This window comes from Acanthochromis polyacanthus, chromosome 23 (genome assembly GCF_021347895.1).
Source record: "Acanthochromis polyacanthus isolate Apoly-LR-REF ecotype Palm Island chromosome 23, KAUST_Apoly_ChrSc, whole genome shotgun sequence".
NCBI lineage: Eukaryota > Metazoa > Chordata > Actinopteri > Pomacentridae > Acanthochromis > Acanthochromis polyacanthus.
Window position 1 is genome coordinate 11113501 of NC_067135.1, and position 26329 is coordinate 11139829.

A 26329-nucleotide genomic window follows, 5' to 3' on the forward strand; every position below is an offset into this window, starting at 1 on the left:
GATTCATAGTTAACAGCATATATACATCCAAATTGCACACATATTGCACTTGCAAGAGCACCATATTGCAACTAACCTTACTCAGTTATCGCACAATACTTGCATGTTTCCACTGCACCAATGCCTGGGTCACCACCTGAGCACTACTGGAAGCTTTTGTGTCAGTATTTAATAAAAAATACTATGTTTAAATTAAAATAATTCATTTTTAAGGTAGATTTCAATGAAGAAGCAGAGCCAGCCTGTCTGATCTTTTTAATCTTGACCTTAGAACAGACACCTAAGAGAATATTTAGGACTGTACTCAGGCTTGTAAAGTGATCACCATGCCGGAAATATGTCCAGTGATACACAATATACATCTCTCAAACCTCATTATTATAATATTTTACCCTTTAAAGCATTGAAAACATATAGACCATAAGCAATTTAGTCATAAAACAAAGTATTATTAAACTAAATTAAACATTTGACATGACAGTGCCAGTTTAAAATATATATAGGAGAATGGGGAACCACAAATGTTTCCAAAAATGTAATCAAAATCTGTCCAATTACCAGTTAAGACACTTCAATGAAACCCTTAGCCTAACCCTTTTTTACAATTGCCAATGAAGAGATTCAGATAGAAAAATGTGTCCATTCATCTAATGTGTCTGCAAAGATACTGTAAAGGAGCTAATTGGCCAAAAGAATCAATACTTTGGTATGAAAAAACTGGTTGGATGACATCTCTTTAAAACCTCTCTTTGGTCAAATTAAACTTGGGTTGTTCCCAAAGACCTCCCAGCGTTGACACGTTCGCTATTGATTAGGTAAAATGCCAATGCCGTCAAGTGAGAGTCTCCTGTTGTACAGTCGGCATAAACAGGAGGCGTTAATAAGACCGTGTGGTGAGCGGTTCTGCAATATTTCCGTATATTTCGTTTGCTGTACCTCGGAAAGTCAAAAGCAATTACTGACTTCCTTGTTTGCCCCGGCTCTGCGGAGGAGGAAGAATAGCGTTTGTGGCTGAGGTGTAAGTGGACGAATAACATTACACCAGAGTGCAATTAGGACTTGGACCAGGGTCACAAGTCCTCGCAATTCTCTGCTTTGTCAATTAAAGTGTGTTTTAGAGAGACAAAGACAGAAGCGCAGAGACGGCGTGAGGTTTGGGAGGCGAGAGAGACTTTGACGGAGCAGCTGTGTAAGAGTATTTGTTAAAGAATAAGACTGAGTGTGTGTATACACTTGCTCCATCTTCCATAGTGCATCCAAGCTGCCAACAAACACACAATACAACATTTTCTACAGAGGATCGGGGTGCAAACCCTATTATTATGCTTTCCAGTCCAATCACACCGCAATTGTTATGGCTTCCAGGTCCATCTATCCAAACCCTTTATTCGAATCCATATTGTGCATTTTTAAAATCTTGGATGAAAAGCTTTTTACTGTAGCAGACTGTGCAGTGTCGCAGCCAATGCAAGTCTGTGTGCACATGTATGTAGGCTCCAATCACAGCACTGTAAAACGCCATGGTTTACAGTCTGTTCTTGTATTCTGACATTCGCTAACTACCCCCAACCGTGATGTGGCCGCCTCACCCTACGAGACCTCCACTTTTAGATTTAGAAAAGGTCGCATGCTGCGTCCAACCCAAACACATTCTACAGCTCGGCCAAGAGACACAGGGGCAAGGTCACAGTGTGTTTTCATCCATCGAAGAGCATCATAAAAAAACACAAGGGCGAACACAGGTCACCGAGCGTCCTCATCCTGCAGGTTCTGGTCGGATTTGATGCCTACAAACATCACTCTCGCAGGCATCGATGGCATCAACATGATGTCAATGTGATTCTGTCTTTGTGGGCCACCCAATTTACTTCATTAAATCCCTTGTGTTTGCAGATTTGTACTTCACACAAAGTCTTTAATGACTTAATTAGAATTAGTCAGCATCTAGTGAAATTAAACCAGTACATCCTAAATGGGCTTTTTTTGTGTGTGCAAGTAGCACAGCATGCGAGTCCATGCTGCTGAGTCTATCACACAAGTACTCCATTAACTGGAGAGTTTATGCAATAATGGTGCAGAAAATCTGCCATTTTCTATTTAACTCATAAGTAAATGCAGTATACAAGTAAGAGGAAAGTGTCAAGAGGTAGCAGGAGGAGAAGAAGAAAGGGTTTCTTGAAATTCCGTAGACATTTAGATTGAGGTTGATGTAACCCTGCTGTTGAGATCATGCACCTCGAGATCAGCTGTGATTTGTCAGACCTGAAAACGTTTGCCTCGACAAGAGAGCAGAGTATTGCTCTCTTTGTACGGAGACATTCCCCATGAGGATGTTTGCCCAGACCAATCAGACTTTCATCAGACTCCATTCCATACCAGTCTTAGTGAGTCCCTAGCAGCTCCAACACTAATGCTTCTACATTCTCCTCTGCAGGTAGCTCTTCCCTCCAGCTCAGGAAAGACAAAAATGCCCAATTATAGATGATTATCCGTGAGTATTTTGTGATAGGTTGAACCCGGCAGAGACAGGAGAAGGAGCTTGGAGGGTTCCCTGGGTGATCTGGACTGTAATGATACGGAAATGTTTTATTGGATCTTGGCTAAAGCTGACAGCTGTTGCCAGTGTGTTCAAAGCCGTCTGCGTGGGCTTACTGTCAAGTGTGTAAACAAAAAAACTGGTTTAAAATAAAAAATAATTTGACTTTTGTTTCTTTGAATACCTCACCACACATACCCACTTTCTTCCCCTTACTTCTTTTTAAGTTGAAAAGTCCTCGAGTGCACCACTGAGCATTTTCAAGTTCCATCTCGCTCGCTAATCGATCACTCCAGAGTCGGGTCACTGAGGTCTCCACTAGAAGAATCTCTCTCACATTTCAACCAGTCTTTTCAAAAAGCTGCAAGACAACACAAAAGGAGCCTACAAAGCAATTTGCTGCAATGACCCCTGACCTTCGGGTCAACTATGTTTGAATGATTATTTACCTTTAAACACCAGGTAAATAAGAAAGTCCAACTCAACAAGGAAATGGGCTATTGTTGAGCACAAAGAACAAGACTGAAGTTGCTGTTCTTTGTGGTTTGCTTTGGTTTTGTCAGCATTCTTTAGGTGGTGGATGTCGTCTTTGAGTATTCTATATATAAACGCTACATTGAAACACTATTTGAAGTGAGGATTTTTAGTCAAGCTTTGTCAGTCTCACCCCAGTCAAAGCAAACACTAGCCTTTGTGATATTAAAATATAGAAAGGAACCAAGAACAAATCCAATGACCCCCTTAAAAGAGCACTTTGCAGACATTTATTTCATATTGACTTAAAATTTGAGTTTAGAACCATTGTTTATCTCAAATTACAAGATTTATTCAGTCATGATGCAACATTTTCAAAATAATGATGGTGCACAACGTTTGATTTCCCCAAAATGTGTATTCCAAGACAGTATATGCAAGATATTTCTTTTCATCCACACATTTTACAGAATGAATCAACCTTTTTTGAATTGCTTTGAGCTTCATATCATTGGAAGATGTTTCTTCACTTCTGTTAGAAGTTAGTTTAAACTCTTAGATGAGTTGTGAAATGTCTTCAGGAACCAAAAAAAATATTGATTTCTACTGAAGCTCCTTAGATTACCACGACCTGGATGTCTGAGAATCTATACAAACGTGTTTGAGTTTCACAGATAACTTGGATGAAAAGGTTGACAAAGAAAGGATCACCAAAGAATGTATCCCATCCCAGTATCAGTGTGGCCGAATCAATAACCTGCACTGCAATATACTGCTGCATTGATTATTTGTTCTCACTTTCACATTGGTATTTGCACATTCGGGTGCATTGCTAAGACCGGGACATTTCGCACAATAACAGGCAGAGCAGGTTGTAACAAAGAGCTTGTTTTGACTGAAATGTCAACAGTAAATCCACAATAAAAGGGCCCTCAATAGCAGTGGAGCAATGAATCTTTTCTTCCAGTGTTATCACTTTGCACCTTGCAGGGTAATATTTTATTTATATGAAGATAGTGGCTCATGAAATGTAAAATTACATCAGTGAGACTAATCAATGCAGGATTTAGTCAAAAATGACAATTTTCTGTAATTTAAGGACTTCATGGTTTCTTTTTATAAAGATAATATTGCGTACATACCAACATAACATCAACATCTGAAGGGATTTTACTGCTACAATCTTACTTTGCCTTGGTTTATTTAGTAGGTGATGTTGACTAATGTAGCTTTTCTCTCCTTGAGCTGTAGCATTATGTGTTCACATCTAATATTATCCTGTAATTGTCATTTGTGCCCACAGTGGCTGCCGCTCTGCAAATAGACTCACTTCAGCTCTAAAAGGATTTTTTAGCTTGTTTGTGCAGGTATTATGCACAACAAATGAGTAAACTTCCAGGTGAGCAAAGAATGATGTAGCAGTGAATGTTCCAAATTGGCATTTTTTTCTTGAGTTTCTTAAGCCTTTTCCTCAGTCAATAGCTCTGCAAATGTGCACCACTTCTTCCCAGGCTTCCATTTTACGTATGAATTGTACATTTAGTGGCCATTGATGGACATGTGGATTTAAACACACATGCCTTCTTCTCAAACCACTGAGTCTTTATTTTTCTGTCGTCCCACCCCCCTTTCCTTTTTCCTGCTCTGCATCTAATTGAGCTGTGAGTGGAGTCCAGGTGGAACCCATTTGAATTCCCCGTGGTCGTGACCGCTGTGGTTGCCTGCGACACAGTCATACCTCTCATTTCCAGACCATTTACAAGATATTCTTGCCATCGGTAACACTCATGCTACAATCATTGGGCCACCTAGACTACCATTGCAATTTGCGGTCAACAACACTAACACAGACATGCAGCAGCAGATGGAAGGCAGAATTAACATCGTAATCAAGTCTGTATTGAGTGCACGCAGCATTGATACATAATGTTGAAAATGTGCATCACATTTGCCTTGCCAGGGATGCCGTGCAATTCATGTTTTAAGATTTCATTATATTCTGTGCACTTGGCTCAGCATCAGATAATGATATTGAAATGCATGCACCATTGGGATCAGTGTTATTGACATTGGAATTTGCTGTACCCCTGGTTCAGACGCTGAGCTGAAATTGCTGTTGTTGTTTGTGTGTGTCTCTCTGAGTGTGCATGTGTGTGTGTGCGGATTTTTATTTTTTTTTTCCACCCCTTCTGAAATCTGGCAGGGAATGAAGTGTGTATTGGAAAATTATGCAAATGCAGTAAGCAGGAATGCAAAATGGAGGGAAATTGAGATCTGAAAAAGTCAAATAGTAATAAAAAGACAATATAAAATGTAGTTGTTTTGTTTCTGAGCAGATGCCCTCCAACCATGGATTCAACTAAGTTCAGACTGTGTTGAAAAGTGACACCAGTAATTAGAAAACTAGCTCGGTTTGCCTTTGTTTCACACATGGAGAGGTGTGGCTGGTATTGTGTTTCATCGTGAGCTTTATGGCTCATGGGCACAGTGCTGTTACTGTCCTTTGACCATACGTTGTCCATCATGAAAACAGCTGTGTGATTCCGATGGCCAATTAGAAACAACCTTTCACTAGGTATTTTACATTCACAACCAATAGCATCTTCTCTGTAAGGTAAATGCTAATGTCAGGATGCTTATTTAAAGCGGTCATGTGTTTTTTCCATTACCAGAATGGGCCCTTAAGGGATGAGGGTAAGCATGACTGAAAATCTTTGCTTTTTTTGTTGTTTCTGATCATTTCCTGAGCAAAAAATGTAAGTGTGAGGATATTAAACCCAGCTTAACAGATCAGGTTAAAAAAAATCAGTATTTTTTTATTGGCTGACCTTTAAACCAGCTTAAAACCTGTCAGCCATTCCTCTATGCTGCAAGAAACCCTGGGTATAATTGTGCTTGGCATCTAAGTTTAGCATTGCGCAGTAGAGAAGCATGCAATTTTGGCAGTGCGTACAGTTCTAGTTGTGACATTTCAGTAAAAAAACCACAGATTTCTGTGTGTGAGTCATGGTCTGATCAGGGGAGAAAACATGAGATTTCCAAGATTACTGAGTGCAATGACGAGAACCATGACTATTTGAATTTTTGCATTACTCCATCCAGTGGAAGATTTTACTGGATAATGAAAATTGGAAAATTTGATGGCAGTCCTTTGATAGGACTTGAGAAACTCCACCGTGAGATTAGATGAAAACTGAGGGATCAAATGGGCGTGGGGGTTTATCTACTGATGACCACGAATGTGACTACTTCACTTCTTATTGGACTGACAGACACTGGAGACCGAGGTGCCCTCAGCTGTAAGATGAGGTCACGGTTCTTTACCAGATCCCTGTCAATGCTATCAATCTGCATCTTTGAAAATAGCTGCTGTCAGCATCATACAATGGAAATATATTGATGACGCTGTCCAGAAAGAAATCCATACGTTCCCTTTGGGTGCATATGGTTTAACTTGGAGGTCATCGGGTTTTAAATCCATACAACTTGTCCATTGTGTTATACAAATTGTGAATTTTTAATATATTTTTTAAATTCTTTGCCAGTATCCGGTGAAGTCCCCCTGCAGTGAAATGATATGCCGCCTTTTAGCTCACATCCAAAATCAATTCTGGCCACATAATGACTCGCAGTGTTTGTGGGCACAGCATGCCAATTGCTCCTGGTAGGTGATTAATGGCCAACAGGTAAGGTAGCCATGGTAACCTGCCCACCTGAGCCACTATAGCAGCTGAAGTGAAGGGACTACATTGGATGTGATCACATTAATGACCTTGCTAATGCCTTTTTTTCCCCCTTTACATCTCCATCTCTGGCTCTATTTTGTCTTCCCCGACTGTTGTTCATCCTTGAATCCATATCATTCATCCTTTCCGTCCTTCTTCATCCTCTTTTTAGATTCCTCCCCTCAATTCTTGAACGTCCATCCTTCTCCCTCTCTATTACCTCGCCTCTTCGTCTCGTCCTCCCTTTTGTCTGTGATCCATTTCTGCTGCATTAGGCGAGATATGCTGAGAGAGGATAGAAAGAAGGGATACGTGGAGAATGGATAGTGTCTGAGCTTTGCATTATAATGGAGAACTGTCTCAAGGCAGATTTGCCCTGCCTTTAAACGATGCATCCATCTGCATTTATTCGCCCGACTGTATGTGCGCTCAGGCCTGTGTGCTTTTATGCGTCTCCCTCCTGGGAATGCGAGCCACCCCTACTGGATTCCTGTTAAATATTTGTAATGGTAATTAGTTTTATTTGTTGTGCACCTAGCTTTTTTTTTTTTATCGCGTGTGCAAGTAATTTCCTTTAATGGATTGTTTCCATTGTTTTCTAGCTGGGAAGTGTGTGTGTCAGGAAGGGTTACAATGCCTTTCTGTCCCATTATTTAACCCAGGCTATCAATCACACTCAACAAGCCTATCATATAGAAGCATTCAGAGGCTGTGCAGGCTAAAGTTAGCTCTATTATCTGCCTGCCACCGGCTAGCTGTGTCAGGGTCCCTTGTGGAAAACCAATTGTATGAGTGAATGCCTTCCCGCTCGAGCTCCGGAGATGCACAAGAGCACTCTGCGTTTACCTTTCTTTTTTTTTTCTTTACCCCACACCTTTCAACTCGCATTAGAAAAATTTCAGTGCTACAAAGTTGATCGCTCAATTTCTAAACCATCCTCAAGCTTTTGGAAGCTCAGCTAGTTGGAAAAAAAGCAACTTTAACTTTAGAAGGAAAAGGATCATCTCAGTTTTAATCATTTCCAAGTGAGTGCTCATCAATCATACTGTATGCAGACAGTGTGCTTGATTAATATTCATTTTAGACAAGACACTTCATTTGCATGAACACACTGTCTGTCTCATAAAAATTACCGAGCCCTCCTCTGCTGCTGTGATAAGCATCTGGACATGAAACAGTTGAAAATCTGAGACATGGTGCTTAACCCGGCAACATGATCCCACTTCATTACATAGAGTTCCGTGGGAGGGCTTCAAACAGGCGTAACTAGTAACATCATACTTAGTCTGCCCCCATCAGATAACGCTGATGATCAAGTTTCACATTGTTGTGAGAACATTGTATGGAAACGCCTGTGGATTAATGAAAATCATCTTTGGTTTCCTCAGGTCAGGAAGTGACGGATGGAGAAATGCCTCCGAGTGCATCACTGCGATGGTTATCTCACTCATATCCAGCATTAACTATCTTTAAAATGAACATAAAGAGGCACTGCAGGCCTGAAATTAAACTAAAGACTAATTTGAGGAGATTTAATTCCCTTAAAGACTGTTTTTCAGTTAAGCGTTTCTTCCTGTGTGATTTTTAAATTAAAAGTCTGACTGTCTTGGCCTTTTTCTGACATTTCATAAGGCGAACTATCATTCAAGTGATCGAGAAAACAATTATCAGGTTAATCACTAATGGAAATAATCATTAGTTGCAGCCATGCATATGTCTGCAACACGCACTAGCTAATAGCTGGGCAGTATAATTATCATTCTATATGTACAGTGGTGGGAATTTGCCGCTAATTTGCTGGTTTATTTGTCGCTTTAGTGTTTGTGGTTGTATTACAGGCTGCGATACAAATCAGTGAACAGGACTGACAGGATTTCTGCTGCTATATGTTCACATGTGAGGCATTTAACTCACCAGTTTAAGCAGAAATCATGCATTTACATCAGGTTAATTTAGTAATCAATGTTTTTTCTTTCACATTTTTGAAAGAAATGCATATATTTTTATCTTCCCTTTGCAGGAATACTCAATGAGATGTGATTTACACCTTGCATTTGTCAGTTCAATGCAAACTCTCCATAAAGTAAAGTCCAGAAAATATATGCAGGATTTCCTATGATCCTTTGTTATTCTGAAATATATTAAAATCTGAGAGGGTTTTGCTCTTTCTGTTTGAGGCAAAGTAGGATCCACAATGGAGGGACAATGGCCCACATGTAAACTGCTAGTTTCAAATATGCAAAAATATGTAAAAAATGCATGTTAAAAACAACAGGCACACTGCATTTGCATTCTCTTCTGCAGTCAGCAGCGCTCAGACAGAAAGTAGAAGAAGCCAGGGGTAAAAATTTATGGCAAGAAGGCTGACCAGGCTTCTATAAAATATATATGAAACAATTTTCCGTGAGAGAAATTACACTATAGTGGTGACAGGTGCTGCAGCAAACGCCAAGGCAACTGTATATTATGATGTATTATGTATGCAGTGTGTTTTTTATTTAACTTTCCACACTTGTCTCAGTGAGAATTTTTTAAAAATCCGACATTGCGTCATTGACAAAGCAGTCACACAGCACGTCTAATTACAACATAACACTTTTGAGTCTCACCCAGTTGGATAAGCAGTGGAGCATTATCAATGTCAAGCCTGCACAGGGTGTTTGGTAGTAAATCAGTCAATCTTTTGTAGCTTTTATCACTGATATGTTCACAGAAAGCGTCTTTCACGCTTTTCCTGAAAGTTTTTTTTTTTTTTTTTTTTTGTCATTTGCAACATCTCCACTCATGGGTTTTCTTTTTGCAGTTTAACTTAAAATAATAGCTTTCATTTCTCCTCTTTTTTCATCAGTTTCTTCCAGTCACATGATTGCAGCGAGACGACACATCTCCGAACATTCAGGCACACCTCCGACTGTCTAAAAAGTCCGTTAATTAAAAACTGTCACCAGAACGACCAAAATATCGCTGATTAGAAAACAAAAAAACGGCAAATGGGCAGTGGAGAAATCTCCTTGCTGTGACTGAGAACAGACGCTGCAGTTGTTGCTAGGTCTGCTAAATGTTGGCCAGCTTATCTAAGGGAGTTATCCTAAATCCCCCTCAGAACAAGTACCCTTGAAACGTCAGCACCATAATGTATCATAAGGCTCCTTCTGGAATACAAGACGAGTTGGCAATGCCGGACTGCCGCTCTGTCTTTTTTTCCTTCCCTTTTTTTGTATGTGTGTTTCACTGAACTAGGTCCAAACCTTTCTCATAAATATGTATTTTATGATGTGTTCTTTTGGCGGTTGATAGCAGTTCTTGTACCTAAGCCCACACGTTTTTTGTTTTTTTCTTTCTTGAGAGCAAATTAACAACTGTGATAGTGTTTTTTTTTCTCTTTTTCTGTGGTAATTTCTTAAGTAACACCTGTGCAAGTAGTTGCTGCATGCAAATTCTTATCGTCTCCCACCATTCAAACAGCCTCTATTTCCTGCTGCTGCCTCCTCCCTACAGTTGCACAAAAAGGAAAAAAAAAAACCTAAAACATATGCCAACAATCATAGCATGGAATTTAGTCATAGATTTTCTTGTCTTGCCTTGCTTTTTAGTCTATATCTCTGCTACCACTTGAGAGATTGTCCCACGCTATAAACTTCAGGTTCAATTTGCTGCCTGGACAGTGTATTTGAATGTGATTATTCCTGGAATAATGCACTTTTTTTTCTTCTTCCTTTTTTCTTCTTTCTTTTTCTTTTTTTTGTCAAGGGAGTCACAGCATCTGATTTGATGTCGGGTTTAATTCATCCCTCCCGCAGCTGTCAAAGTGTTTTATTAAAAGCTCTGTTTACTCATAAGGATGTGACTTTGATCGAATATACTCTTTCACGTCGCTATTTTAACATCGGAAAAGTGCTGCAGCCTGTTTCTAAATGCAACGAGTGAAGTCAACAGCAGAGTAAAAAGGGTTTTTTGGTTCTGGGGTTGTTTGCTAGTGGATGTCTGCCAAGACTTTGCTGATGAGCGCACTGGCTTTTAACCTCCTAATATTGCCCAAATGGTCTTCTTTTTGCAGAGAGTCATGATAGGCTTTCTGGTCTTCTGTCAAATGCATTAATATCTGCTCAAAAAAAACAATCTGATTACTCTAATCTTGGATTTTCCAATTGGGATTAAGAGGCAACATGGTGCCGCACTGAGATGGATGTGATGAAACCCAAGAGGTGTATTTAAAATGTATCGTTCGCACAACTTGAGATCTCTCATGTCACTCAACCTCCCAAGTGTCTTGTCCTTTGATGCACATTTTGACCTTTTGCAACCAGATTTTTCTGCCGTCCCACAATGGAATTAGCTCCCTGCAATATTAAACGCGGCATGGATTTCCTAATGTGCAACGATAAAGCTTCGCATTGTGCATGCTCTTTGGCTTGTATCATTTTGCAGAGATTATATTTCAGCAGCAGATCTCGGCTGATAGTGGATAATAGAAGGGTTTGGATGGCCCGATCATTAAAGCTGACTTAACCTTAATATCATGATATGGGTTTTATGGGGGATAATCTCATGAGTCTCATCAGAATATAGATTGCTGATCCACCCTTTAACAACGTCTCTCTGTGTTCATACATCACACTCGAGTGCGGAGTTGCAAATTTTCACGCACCATGTTTGAATAATCTCGCCGCAGTCGGCAGCCAACGCCATGCAAATCACATCTGATGTTTTGCAGCTCATTTTATGTTAACTAGCAATAAGCTCAGAGATGACTTCATCTGATGTCAGGAGTTCACTGACGCGGCCCGGAGAGGGTAGCTCTAGCTACATTAGCTGCTCTAAATAACCATTTGATGACTGGAATTTTGGAATTAGAGCACATAAGTTGCTTCTTGGGCTCTTAAAGGTGCAAAAAAAATCACATCATGACAAGTGTGCAAAGGTATGGATCATATATGTGCATCCATAGATATTCACACTATTCACTCCAGACATAGCTGTCCTACTAAAACCCCATGCAGTGCGTGCTTCATTGCTCTCTCCTTGTCTCTCTGTGGGAGTGATTTGCTGGTAAGGTGGGGGAGTTAACACTTCGATGAGCAAACAACAACAGAATATCCAAAAATACATTTATCTGTGGTTTGGTTTGCTCACACCCCGGTGTGAGTTCGGCTGACTGGAGATTGAGCAACTTTGCAATGTGTCACTTGATGACAAGTCGAAACCCACGAAGCCATAAGGACTGTGCATACGGACAAATAAGCCACGGTGCATCCATCTGCTGTGTTTCTTACTGGAAAAAGACAGCACTCCCATTGTTCTTGCAAAAAGACTGAATCACTGAGAAGTTTCACTGCCGTTCTTCTGTTGGACTAACATGTGTGACTTCCTTTTTCTTTTTTTCCCAGATTTTGGAAGGCATCTGGAATCTGAGCAACAGGACTTGTGGTCTTGTGGGAAGAGTGGCGCAGTGGAGGGAAGCGTGCCATAAAGGAAGCACCCAATTGGGGCGTTTGCCAGCGAAAGACTGAAGCACTGAACTCATCTGGGACCTTCGGCAGCGGGCGGTAAGAGGAGGAGGCCATGTGGACCGCACGCCTGCTAGTCCTCGCCAGCCTCTTCGCACCAGCCGCACTGGGTGAGTCTGGCTCATTAAAACAAGTGTTTGTCTGTGTTTGCGTCTGTGAGGACGTGCAGATGTGGGCACAAAACATACCCTTGCATTTTGTGATTGGCATGGTTTGAAGCCCTCTCCGAAATTTCATCCTTTTTTGCTATCCAAGTGCCAGATTCTGTCAGCCAACTGCAATGAAAAGACTCTGACTTTGTCTGTCTTGTTTTCGCCATCTATCGAGCTCCTCTCGCTAATTAGCAAGTTTTTTTCTACTCCCTGAACTCCCTCAAACTTGTTTCTACACTTTTTTTGGTTGCTTTCTCTGTCGTTTGCTTTCTCTGATATTTTTTTAAAATCTATTTTTAGATCTGTCCCTCTTTTCTCCTGGCTCTGTCTCTTGTTTCTTGCTCTCCTGGCGATCGGAAATGAACTCAAATTACTTTCAAAGAATCATTAACGCCGCTTTGGCTTTGTGGCGTGTGTTTAGAATTGTGAAAATTGCAGTAGCATTGGAAAAAAAAACAGGGACATCTTTTATCATTTCATGCATTAAGATGTTAAGATTAATTTGCAAGGTCTTTATTTTGCCACGTCTCGGGGAAACGGAAACCGCTGTAGTTTTGCAGCGTTTCCCTTCTGTGAATTGTTTCAGAGGCAAAGTAAATGAAGTCATTTAAATTCAGATTAAAAGAAGTCAATGGTGGTGGTCTGGTGGTTTGTGGGGTGTGGGTGCAGTTAGGATTTAGATGTAGGGAGTGTTGGGAGTGGGGCAATGGCCCATAAAAATGTTAATTTGATATGGCCAAAACCATTAATGGGAGATTTGAAGCTAATTGAATTGTTTTTGTGCTGTGATATCTGTGGAGGATGGTGGCGACCGGGTTCACTATCCAGCGCTAATGAAAGCACACTCCTCTGGCACACTTCTTAGCTTTTCCTTAATGCTCAATAGAAGGAGGTCAGGGGAAAGCAATATGTCATACATCTCTCTTTAGAGAGCTCGATTGAGCAGAGGTTGAGACATTACGAGGTGGCTGTTTTAGTACTAGCCAGCCAAAAGAGCCACTAAAGCAGACTATGAGGGTGATAGCTCCCATTTTTAAAGTCAAAAATTCCATTTTTGCGCAGAAATGACTATTTATCAGCTGATGGTGGCTTGATCCCGTCCTTTTAGTAACACTGGATAGACACATTGCTGGCTGGGATGCCTCCTAATTGTCAGTCAAGTATTTGTCAAAGATGGGAGTCTTCGTTGGCCAATTTCTTATTGGTTGATTGTTGCAGAAAGTGTTGACACATCTGGTTACTGTGGTTATTGGATAGTAAATATACATGTCAGGCAGGAAATCCAAAGTGTGACCTCATTTCAAAGGTACAAGTTGAATGCAAGAAAGTTGCACGTGAAGAATTTCCATCAGAGAAGCTAGTTGTTGAAATTGTCTTGTTTGGGGTTTACTGGACCAGTCTTGGAACGCTAACCATTTCCACATGCCCCTAGAATTGTACATACTGAAACTTAAAATATTAATATGTGGCACAAATAGTCAACTAATGGCTTGAATTAATAGCCACTAGTTTACTAGAAAAGCATTTTGTGAAGTGTGTCCCCAGCTGTCGATGACTCTCTCTAGGTGCTAATGTTTGTAACGTCTGCTATCAAGCTTCCATTTTCCCTAGCAGAGCCTTGTTAGCTTAGCTTTCTAGCTACTGGGTAGAATACAAACTTGGCACCACGATGTGGTCTCACAAACGTTTCATGATGTAAATAGATGCATTGGTTAAATAACAGCTGATAGCTACCACTATAGTACTGGAATAAAGGATTAAAGCATGTTTTTTCTGCATTTGATGCTCCACAGCTGTGAACAGAAATGTAATGAAGTTTGGGTACTGTACTCAAAGATGGGGCTTAGTTGAGGGGAAAATTGCTCACATGACTTATCATGTGAAAAGTTTCTTTTAGCTTGAATGTGTGTTCAGATTAGCCTTTCCAATACCAATGATTTTCACTTTAAACTTATCATTGTCATGATGTAACAAAACTATTTTGTCAATTCGCTTTTGAAAATATGAAGCTTCCATTAATAAATACTTATACTAGCATAAAAGCCAACCTTGTTTATAGTTCAAAGTGTGTTGTCAACAGCTTTGCAAATTTTTAGAGTTTTGGTTGATCGGGAAAAAGTATTTGGGCAAACTACAGGGCAACTCCGAAAAATTAGCATCAAGACTTATCCAGCGATCTGAATGCATCCATGACAGCAGCAATCAGAAAATAACAATAGTTTAGTTGGCAAATTGGGATTGTAGTCTGCTTTAAACAGCAAAAAGAAGCCACATTAATCTCTCTAACTGACCAATCAAAATAAGGAGAGGTAGAAGTTCCACTCAGGAGTTTGTTGTCAAGGGCATCAAAAAATGCTGAAATTAATGAAAAAAAAATGTCCTTGTTAGTGGATTCGTTTGTACACATTTTGGGCAGATATTGTAAATTATTCCCATTTTCCCCTAATTTCCTGCTTTCAATGCAATTACATTCTACTACAATTTATTCAGAAAAAATACAGAAAAATGGCAAAATACCACTTGATGTCATAATATTTGTTTCAAATCCCACTCTGCATAAATTGCTCATACCCTGTTTAGTGCAAGCAGATCCATGTACAAGCGAGCATATTCTGAATAGACAGCTTGTGTGTGGTCAGTGCTGTTGGTCCTCTTGACCTTTCATTTGATTAGCATTGACTATAAAGTGCTGTCTAAAACAGATGTGTCAATCACACATTGCATAAGCCCCTCTACAGTTTTCCATGTAAAAACTCCTGCTTCTGTCTAAACCAGCTGCAAAATCAGACATTGATTGTTTTGTAAGAAATGTACTCAGTCTCGTAGCTAGAAGAATCTGTTGTCCGCTAACATCACGGGAGCAACAGCATTTAAGGATGCCTTAATTAGAGAGATGCATATCGATGGCCAAACAACAACTGTAGCAGCACCAGCCTCGGCTTATTAGAGCGAGTCTCTGGGGAATAGATGTGAGGTGGTTTAAAGAACATCAGAGGAATGTGGCTGCATCGTGTCAGCCACAGACACCCGGTGACAGTGGGTTTATTTAATGGGTACAGGGTGTGTTTTTGCATATTTCAGCTCAACCACAAATCTAGTATCCTTCATATTAACATGGTGTTACTTTTCCAAATAGAACATAATTTGTTTTCTGGATTGCCATCTGTATTTTGTTTCAGAATGCTATAAGAAGGTAGTGGGTAGAAAAAAAAAGAAAGGAAAAAAGGGCGTTCATCAATCTGAAAAGCTTTTTGAACCATTTGGAAAATGGTCAGCCACAGTGCATGCGTGATTTGTCATAAATGGGCTGAGATATTTGAACGCCTTCACCGGTTGTGTTAATCAATCATTCTGCTTCCCCCGATAATAAATCACTCATTGATCCCAGAGGAACAGGTGACATCGAAATGACAACCATTGAGTTGGTTTTCTGTGCTGTGATGAATGCCCTAAAGGAACCACATATGAGTGACCAGATTATCAAGTAAACAATTTGGTGACTTTATCAGGAAAAGTCTTTTAACACCTAATCCAGCCTGGATGTTGTAAGCAGACGTGGCCAGATGCTGCAAGGAGAACTGTTCTGCAGCTGGGGAATCTTTAGTGGGAATATTTACCACAATGTCATTGTGCGAGTTTCACCCTGAGAGTGTTGGAAATGTGTACTCTGGGGGATGCTGGCCTACTTTGGTATCTATAGTCCCTTTTGTCTGTATACAATCAGGCACAGGCATGCACACACACGGATGACTAGTATCAAACACAGCGCTGTTTTCACACATGTCAGCAAACACGGAAAAAAAAGGCACACAGACACACACATAGCATTTAAGCCGAACAGCGTCCTGCCCTTTCTTGTCTTTATTAGTATGTGAGCACATACCCAAACTGTCTGACGCTTCACAGTTTGCACAAAATGAAGAATATTTCTTGACAAGCGTCACATCAGCAAGGTAAAAAAATAACATGTCAGTGGCAGAATGCAGCTTTAAGGGGATGTGCTGGCGGTGTGTGGGTGGAGTTATGTTCCTTTTGTTTGTGTGCGCTCGTGTTTCCATGTGATCCTTTTTCTGTAGCTACAAAGTCTTGCAGGATTAATAAAAAGTTCCATCACTGACGCTGTCACTGGGTCGAAAAATAAGTAAAAAGCATCCTTGTCATTGTTTTGGTACCAGTGAATAGCAGTAGGGGGGAAAAAAAACGCAACACCTCGAACATTCTGGCCATGCCTGAGCAGCACATTAATCATGTGTTTCTGTGCATGTAAAATGCTCCAGGAAGGATTTCATATTCATTCCACTTAATACCACCCCATGGAAATCGGAGACACAGCCGCTATAATGGATGACAGCTCGAGAAACAATCCAGGAGAAGAAAGCGTGAAGTCTGCCGTGTATTTTTCACGGTCAGATACGAGTGCATACATCAAGCCTGGAAGCAGATATCATTCCTGCCTTTTGGGGAGGTGAGGGAGGGGAAGGTGGTGAGGAGGGGTTGGTACGTAATGAGGGATGGTTGAGACAGCGAGGCAGATGTGCGCCTGACACATCTGTTCAGCATATGTGTGCATTAGAGAGTTTTTGTAGCTCCGAGAACAACGTCAGGTAGATGACAGTCCTGTAAAAGGGGCTAAGAAAAAGGCCCCGAAAATCAACTAGCTGCTGTTCATTTCTGCACTGTCTTGCAGAAAGTTCCACAAAGTTGAATCAGTGCCACCGTAACAACCGTCTCTCCTGGTCATGTCGAGGTATCCGCCCAAAGGTGAAGCAGTATCCAACCAAACAACTGCACTAAACTCCAATGTCAGTCTCGCTGTTCCCGCTACCCGATCCACTTAATTAATCATCTGGTGCCAGGGCACTGGCTCCATCCGCCAAGGCATCCCTGGATTTGCCTAATTTGCTTAATTAATTAAACAAATGATTTATTTGAGCTCATATTTCAAAGCGGCAGAAGTTCTTTGTAGAGCCTACTGAGGCATGTACTGTTTTGTTGTGACGGCGAGATGCCTCTCGAAGCAGTGGAAATAAGTGGGCTTTGGAGTGGGTGGATGTCAATCATTCATTTGCAGCGGCATAATGTACGCTCAGATACAGCACTCCAGAGCAGGGGTAAATTATATATGCATTAGAAGACGACATTAGATAAAGAAAATATCTTTTAACAGTGCCTGTGTTGTATTAAGGTGAAGTAAGGGGTTGATAACAGTTGCTTTGTTTCGCTTTGGTTAAAGTAAACAGAGTGAGAGTTGGATGACTGTAGGTTTTGTACAGTGACAAAAAAGCAGGGCCTTATGTATATTAAAATGTAGCTTGAGTGGGTGGTGGAAGTTACAGAAGTGGGCCAAGAACATTTTGGAACACTTCGTCCAGCGCTATACACTGTGCACAAACCAATTCCCAACCAATACAGATCAGAGAGATTGGAGTTCATCAAGATACTTAAACCTCTGGGCAACTCCTGGCATGTTTTAACTCACTGTGGGCTCATTTTTCACTGCAGTATAAAGTCCTGCAGCTCATATGGAAGCAGTACAACAATGACTAAGAAGGAGAGAAAATGATGAAAGGCCTTTTTTTTTTTTAACAGTATGATACAGTTAAAATGGCAAAATAATCCAATAATTATTTATTTGGGTTTTTTTATTTGCAATTTTTTTTAAAAATGTGAAATTCATATCTAATTTTTCCAAGTGTCCACAAGTATAACCAGTGCTGGAGGCTCAAAATACTATGTGTTTTACTACTTACATTTTTAATTTATTTCCATATATACAACCTGCAGTTCAGCCAAAACTCCCTGAATTTTTGGTCTCAGCTAAGTGTGAGTGCAGAATTTTATTTTATTTTTTCTGATTCTGGTGTATGTAATAACTTTGTTTCGGTCAAGTTTTTATACGACACATGTATAATATAATGGCTTTGATACAAGAAAATGTTTTTTTAAGCTCAGTTTTGGTTTAAAAGTGCTGATAAATGGTGTCCTTTCTGCAGTTTATTTCCATATAACATTCCACTCAAACCTGCTTGCAGATTTTGGGGGTCAGACGGTTCATACCCCCATTGGTTAAATAATGGCTCTTAATGTAAGGAACATAATAAAGCTGTCTTGTCATGAATTCAGCCGTGTTTAAACTTTCAAGTCAGGCCAGTATTTAGTTCTGTGAAATGTGTGGGAGTCCAGCCATGCCTCTTCCTATCATCCACCATAAATTTTGCATGTTATCATCTAAAGTTTCTGTCTTTTGCTTATATTATGGTCACTTTTAATATGTTTGTGTATATTTTGCATGGGTGGGTACACATGCATGCTTTGCTTGATGCAAATTCTAATGTTGTATTTGATCAGTGTGACAGTGACCTGAAGAGAAAATCAAGAAAACACTGAATGTTCATCAACAAACTATTTCAATTTTCAGGAATCTAGAGCAAACAGATTATTTATTTTGATTTGGTGTGTTGGAATGGTAATCTGCCCACAATGGCAATGCTAGCATGCTAATTTGTTGAGGATAGTTAGATCAAACTAGCATGAAACAATATAAATATTACAGTGAATTATTAACCAAAGAACTGGACATATTGAAAATTTTATTTGATGATGTGAGCCGAGGAAAAGTCAGAGATTGTTAAAGTTCTGAGGTGATAGCTGCTGATTGCTAGCAAGGTATGTCACTCAAAACCACAAAGATCAACCTGGTGGAGCTAGACAAAGACAATGGATCACCAGAATCTTTTTTATTCATCATATGGCAACTATGAAAGTCTACACAAGGTTTCATTGCAATTCCTCCAGTAGCTGGAGAGATATTTCCGTCTGAATGAAGGTGCTGGAATCCCTGACGCTGCCAGCCCAAGAGCCATTATGTTGTGCAGCTCAAACCTTTTATTTCCAGCCTCGTTTGTGTGTTTATTTTGTTGGAGCTCAGTGCAAGTTGTGCAAGATGTCATGCTTCAATCAAACTTGAGGGGAAATGGTTTGCAAACGCATACAACATCCTTGCAAAAGCTTCTTGGAATGTGGAATGCACTGCGCAATATGGTGCAATAAATGTAACTGCAAAGCCACAAAAGTGCTCGCTGACATTTGTAAGTTCCTCATGCACGGTGCCTGCACTTGATCCTGGCAAACATAGCACATATATAATGATAAAGTAAAGATAAGGGTTGATGGTGCATTTTAAATAGCAAAGAAGTGTTTATTTTGACCGCTGGAGGGGAGTTCTGACTTGGAGAGCCGCAGATTTTAATCAAATGATAAAGAGATTTATTGCTGGAAAATTTGTACTTTAAGTAAGTGTGTTACTTGACTTTCACGTAAAAGTTTGATTGCTTTGGAAATGGTTTCCATGATATTATTTTTAAAATGCCTTGGGTTTAATGCGTTAAAAGATTTTTTATATATGTATATATATATATTTGCTTCTCTATTTCCAGGAAATGGATTATGCTTTTCCCCGAAGCTTCCTGAAAATAGACAATAGTGTTGCAGTTGTGCAAAAAAGAAAAAAAAAATGACTTCATTCCTATACCTCCCCTAAGGGTGGCCTCCACAGCTGTCATTAGGATGCCCAGATTATTCCATTGCTTTTTATACAGCGGCTGTAGAAAGTCACACCTTCTTAAGACATATAGAAATACACAGATTTGAATTTAAATTAACCACACAGAGCTTGATTTTGTTTGTATTCAGTTTTCGTTCCAGCTGCCTTGCCATATATTTTGCGTGGCATTTGGCATGGCTGCTCAAACATCCCCCTTCTCCTTTTATGTTCCACTGTAATGAGTGAAAAATCAATACCTGCTTGATATGGGGAATAAAAAACCGACCTTTGCTGCCCGTGGCATCTGTAGCAACGGCTTGACATTGCCAAATGGCTGTCAGAACTTGCAACCCAAGAGGAATGAATGACAGTAGCGTTAAGAATGGCAGGGTGGGGTTAAATACCCCTGCATGTTTTATAGGTATCCGGACCGGGGGACCTGTGTATATCTTCCAAATAAATGAATTAGACTCGCCCGGGCATAATTTGGTAAGCGCTGAATGATGCCATTTAAAGTGGACTTGCAGCTAGCCAAACGGTGTTTAATGAGGACGGATATTGACAGCGAGGTCAAGTGGCAGTAGATGTTAGTTTACATTAGGGTGCATAATGTGTGCGTAGCGCATGGGTATGTTTTTAGTGTCTGGAGGGCTGGAGAGAGAATTGCTAAGTAACCTCGACTCACAGAGCAAAAGAAGAAAAAAATAGGTGGGCGTGCAATACCGTAGGGTTTCCCACACTGCATAACAACAGGGGTCAGGCAGTAATTTAGGGTGTGGGCGGGCTGTGAGGAACAGGAAGGGCAAACAGAAAGCATGCAGAGAGACAATGCAGTGACCTATGCTTTACTCAATTTGGGAAATTAAATTTTTTTTTCCCCTACCGAGTCGCACTGTGAAATGTACAGAAGCAACATATGCTTTGTATCCGCCACACATGCATAGGTATTTGTGTGTGCAGTATATTTTGCATTCTGATGACACAGTAGGTGCTGTGAGCAGATGATTACATGTTGCAGTATTAGATGCTACAGTGCTGCATATGCAAATCTATCAGCGTCGAAGCGGCGTGAGGGTTTGATGGTGTTGTGAGTGAAGCATGGGGAGCCTGTGTGTCCCAGCCACCCACATAATGAATTGTTACTGCAGCAGTGCATGATTTAAACACGCCTCAAAGCCATGCTGTGTACATTTTCCTAATTACTCACATTAGAATCTCTCCATTTAAAGCATGTTGCTAATAACATGAATTTATATTTAGGCGGATGTATAAGGGGACAGGAGGGTATATAGCTACAGATGCACACATCTATAGTATATATCTGTCTGCCAAAGGTGTAAATTTCCACTCTTTTCAGAAAATTAGGTGCTTATCTATATGCAAAGTCAAATCAGATAACAATGCAGCATACTACAAATCAAAATCAATCTGGTCCCGTTCCATTCAGCCCCAACTGGGATTTAACTTTTTTAATATCTGAAATTTGATTAAATAAACCATCTGTTTCCGCATTTTCAATCAAAAATACCCCAGAAAACGACACGTTCCACTAGATTGCCTTCCCTTGAGTTGACTGCACCTTTGCTGTCTGCACATATGTTCAACTCTACAGTGTTCAGAGCGTACTGATGTCATATAAAGGCTTAAGGTGACTTTATATGCTACATGATGTCCAACATTTCAATCAGTGTGAATATGTTGAAGCACATGGAATGTATGGGGAGCTAAATGAGATGATGTATGAGTCATTCACACACATGTATGAGCTGGACGTGTACATTTTACTAATTATTCTAAATTGAACCACTCACCAGGAGGATTTAGGGCCAGTTTGAAGAAGTGATTCCAGCCTCATTTGCCTCTGTAGCTTTACTACTATCAATCTATCTAGATAACAATAAACTGAGCTGTCTGTATGATAATAAAATTTAAAAAATATATAAAAATTGTAGATTTGCAGAGCATCTTTCTAAACAGAAATTTCAATTTGAACACGGGTTTACAAAAAAAGCTTGTGTGCCCTCCTCCAATAAGCGAACAATGTTTTACATAGGTTGAATGGTGATTGGCCAAAAGGTTGGTTCGAACCTGAAAAGGCAAAACATTCCTTTGATCTGTTGGCAAGACTAGCCAACACTTGGTTATTACACATCTTTTGAGCACTGTCTCCATGTGGCATCAGGTGCAAAACACTAACATTCTTCCACACCATATACTGTCTCAATATGTAGTATGTCAGGTATAGCATGCAAAAAATACCAAGATTTCTGACTACATTTGATTGCATTTTGCGGTCTGCCCTGTTACGTTACATCACGGTGTCTTACATGACTTTAAACCAGGTTGAAATTACCAAGAACCCTCAGAAAGCAGTGCAGGCTGCGATGAAGAAAGCTTAAGGCGCAATATCCTGACAGAGTCATATCTAAATTTTTTGCATACTGAAAGAAACAGTAGATATATAAAGTACAAGTATGTGATTTGCCTTTAGCCAGCTGGATCTCTTCAGGGATCACATTGTTTTTTGGCCTTGTCTTCAGAACAGTTGACTGTCTTGAATTCAGGCTTTACAAGTATCAGGTTAGAAACTCTGTCTCTGGTTTACTTCTAATTTTAAAATCAATCCTAAAGCTAACTTGAAATCAGTGCAGCTGCTGTTTTTCTACAAGCTGACTAGCTATCTATGTAGCGGTCCATTTATGTGGCAAGCTTGCTCTGTCTGTGCCCATCTATCCTTCAATTGATCAAATGGTTTTGGCATGCGTCTGTGACATCGAGACAGCAGATCTTGTTTCAGTGGAAGCTCACTGGGAGTCTGTGAATGTTGATTTCAATTTATACAACATATTACTTAAGGGTCACACAGCAGCACACAGTGACGTGTTGTTCCATTCGCCCCGGCTCAGACACACTGGCACTTTGTGTTGATGAGGAAATCAACATAATGGCTCCCTGTCAGCAGAAGAAAATAGTCTGGCGAATGAAGACCGTATTACAGTGCAGGTGATATGCGTGGTGTTGTACCATGAGATCATCTGAACAACTGCTTCTCTGCTTTCATTTGTGCATTGTCAGTAAATCTTGATTATAGTCTTGTGTTGTGTAGCGTACAAGGCGTCGGCGCTGTTGTTGAGCCTTCCGGGAGCAATTGGGGGCATTAGAGAGCTGCAGCGGAAAATACAGGTGGCTTCCTTTTGTGTAACTCAGAGGACTGGGCAAAGCAGCACCACCTTTATTTGACCAACAAAGGGAATAATTGAAAAACATAAGGGGTAAAGGATTAATTAGCTGCTGCTCCTTTTGATCTCCCTTTCTTGTTCTTATGCGGCACTTGAGTAATCGGGGTGAATTTTAATGTATTCGTGCACAAACAAAGATCTGATACCGTTCTCCCCTCCAACTAAAGTTCACCACGTATGCAGCGGGCCAATTATAGGCGAGGTGGTGTGGGGCCCTGCTCTCTCTTCTCTAAGCTCTATCATTGAACAAACCAAACGTGCACAGTAAACTGGTGATTTTGCCTCAGCGAATCAATATGAAGTATTATAAAGTCTGCATTTGGAGCAAAAGTGTTGCAGGGGGCTCAACTGATACTGTGGCACAGATTAGCCCAAGAGGATAAGAAGGAGCTGGGGGGATCAAGCGATAGGGAAGTAGTAGCGTGGGGGTGGGTGGAGCGATACTAGAGCTAGCCTTCAATATGGCTCAGTGGCCTGGTAGTGGAATTCAATACTGCCATTGACAAAAGAAGGCTTCCATTGTGGAGGAACTTGCCTCCTTTGGGAAGCTGGTCCATTTCCTTATTAATTGTGCTCTCATTAAAATAAAAGGAAGGAGAGAAGGGAATGGATAGCTCGAGAGTAATGGTAGCTGTGCAGCGTGGCCTCCTTGTTGGGAAGAATGCCAAGGTCAAGTAGTTTACAGTTCCAGTGCTTTACACTGGATGGAAAATATACTGTGGTTTATGTTTTTTATGTACTCTACATGCACTGCACACTGACACACTCTCCCTCCCTTTATCTTCCTTCTCTGAAACCCTCCCACACACAGACACAAATCTTCCTCAGTGGCCCCAGCAGATGTACAGTATCAAGACTCAGGGGGTCACAGTTGGCCTTCAGTTTCGCATCACAGCTGTTAGCCACGGAAGGAGTTGTCTGTTTAGGCCATGGATCACTGATATCCTGACCAAATATACTCCCTGACTAGCCCCTGACCCTTCGCTCAAAGCATAATTCTGTTTTATTACAAACTGGGTCTTATTTTTCTAGTGTTATCAGTTATGATAACACTGTGGCAATCAACGTAAATACTGAGATATGGGGGCACGACAACAAGCTCAGGGGCAGGAAACACCAGCAGTCAGGCAATCAGATCCCTTCTTAGAAGACTTTGTAATCAAGCATTTTTGTACTTTACTTTGACAGAAATCTGAAGATGAGTGCATCCTAAATGTCAGGATAACCATTTTTAAAAATGTATGTATATTTGCAATTTGTCTACAGAAGGTTACCAACTTAAAGAAACAAACTATGAAGGAAAACTCAAGTATGTGCTACACATACTTTTTACTTTCTTTTCCATACAAGTTTGACTGGATTGGCACTAAAGCCTATCTGCTCTTCCTGCTTGTTGCCCTGTTTATTTTTTAGTAATTGTATGTGCATTCATCTTAGTATTAAACTCATAAAAAATAACTTTGAAGATATGATCTATAGTAGGCATGATAATGGTTAATGCTTTAAATTACCGAATGAATTTATAATGTATTAACCAATGAAGCAGAGGATGAAGGTTTTGCATGTCAAAGAATGCAGTGTACGGGTTTCACTAGCAAGGGGCCACCATGATAAAGACTTCTGTGATGATTGATGGCTTCCAGGCAGAGCTCACAGATTCAAGATAAGGTCAATGTATTGTATTGGCAAAACTAATTAAGCCGCTTCTATCACTGATGGCATGTTTCTGTCGTGACGTTGGCGTGTGGCATGAAGTCCACTGTATTCAACCCGCGTTATCAATCAATGCTGCTGCTTAAGAAAATTGTTCAAAGTTTGCATCTCTTATCCAAACTTGTAGAGACCGACATGACTGGCTGATTGATTAATGGATTTAAGTGTCCTGCATCACATTGTGCTTTTTCATGAAATGAGAAAGCACCAAGATACAATGGCAAATCTGCAATTCCTCGATTGGCCACTTGAGGGTGACTTCAAAAGTCACCCTCAAGTGGCCAAAATGCAGAGGGGCAAATATTTTGCCCCTCAAAAAGTCAATGTCCATAGACATACATGTTTAAATATCCCAATTAATACCCCAAAATGAACACGTTAACAGTCTGATGCAAGAACAGTTTTGGACTCCATTGCCAGTTTCCCTACTCATAACAGCTGTTATGTTACTGTTTAATTCATATGATGGCTTAAGATTATGTCATCTTTCTATATATTATGGTACACATCTATAATTTCAGTAGAATGGAATTGTCCTATAATCGTGTAATAGTAGCTGCCACACATTTTTTTCTATAAATCTTGCTCTCACTCGAAATAAAGTATTTAAGATATCTCTACCAAACTTTAATTAGGTTGCCTCTTATTTCAGAGAAATTTCTGAACTTTGTTCTCTAATGTTCCTTATTCTCTTATTCATGGCTTAAAAATATTATATAATTCTGCACAATCTGTAATGGTCTGTTATCATGTGTAAGCAAAATACTGACGCCAGTACATTTAATAGACTGTAATAAAATCTTTTTTTTTTTTTTTTTTTTTTTTTAACCGACAACCATTTTTCTCATTTTTCTTTTTCTTCACCCTAATGGATCATCAGTTTTTTTTTAATCAGTTCTGTTTATATCTGATGTTCGAGTGCTGAGACATGAGGTATGTGTGCACAGCATTACATGTTTTCAGCCAAAGTCTCTGGTCATCTGCTGAATGTGTTATCCCCCCAGTTCCAGACACAGATGTACTGTGTCCTCAGCTGAGACGGGGAATACCATAGTGAAGATGTCTTTTTTTGGGAGGTGGGGATAGAGGGCAAGAGTCATAACTTTCTCAGACATCTCTCTGTGCCTGAAACCCTACAAAAGACCGACTGTGTCAAATGAGAAAAATTGCAGGTGCACATTCCCCAGTGGTGGACTCCCTCTTTCCTCCCACTTGCCACATGCATATTGCCACATGCAAGCACATGCACACACATATATAAAGCTTCCGTGATCACTGCCCCGCCTTTTTGTGGCGGGAAGAGGGGGGGGGGGGGGGGGGGGGGGGGTAAGAGGGAGATCCTTTTTCACTGTGATAATGCAGCCCTTTCTCTGCCATGAGATGGACTTAGGAAAGGGTTGAAACCGGAGAGTTAGAGTGAGCTGTGTCACTCCTCAGCAG

General features: G+C 40.4%; 1 protein-coding gene across 7 annotated transcripts in view; it reads left to right on the forward strand.

Annotated features, from left to right (window-relative positions):
- Positions 1 to 26329, forward strand: part of LOC110962602 (adhesion G protein-coupled receptor L3-like) — a 266798-nt gene that overhangs the window by 54023 nt on the left and 186446 nt on the right. For all 7 annotated transcript variants that reach the window (XM_051943682.1, XM_051943683.1, XM_051943678.1 and 4 more), the window contains one exon: positions 12123 to 12352. In XM_051943682.1, coding sequence (XP_051799642.1) covers positions 12298 to 12352 — 55 coding nt within the window. In that variant the 5' untranslated portion in view covers positions 12123 to 12297. The remainder of the gene's footprint in view (positions 1 to 12122; positions 12353 to 26329) is intronic.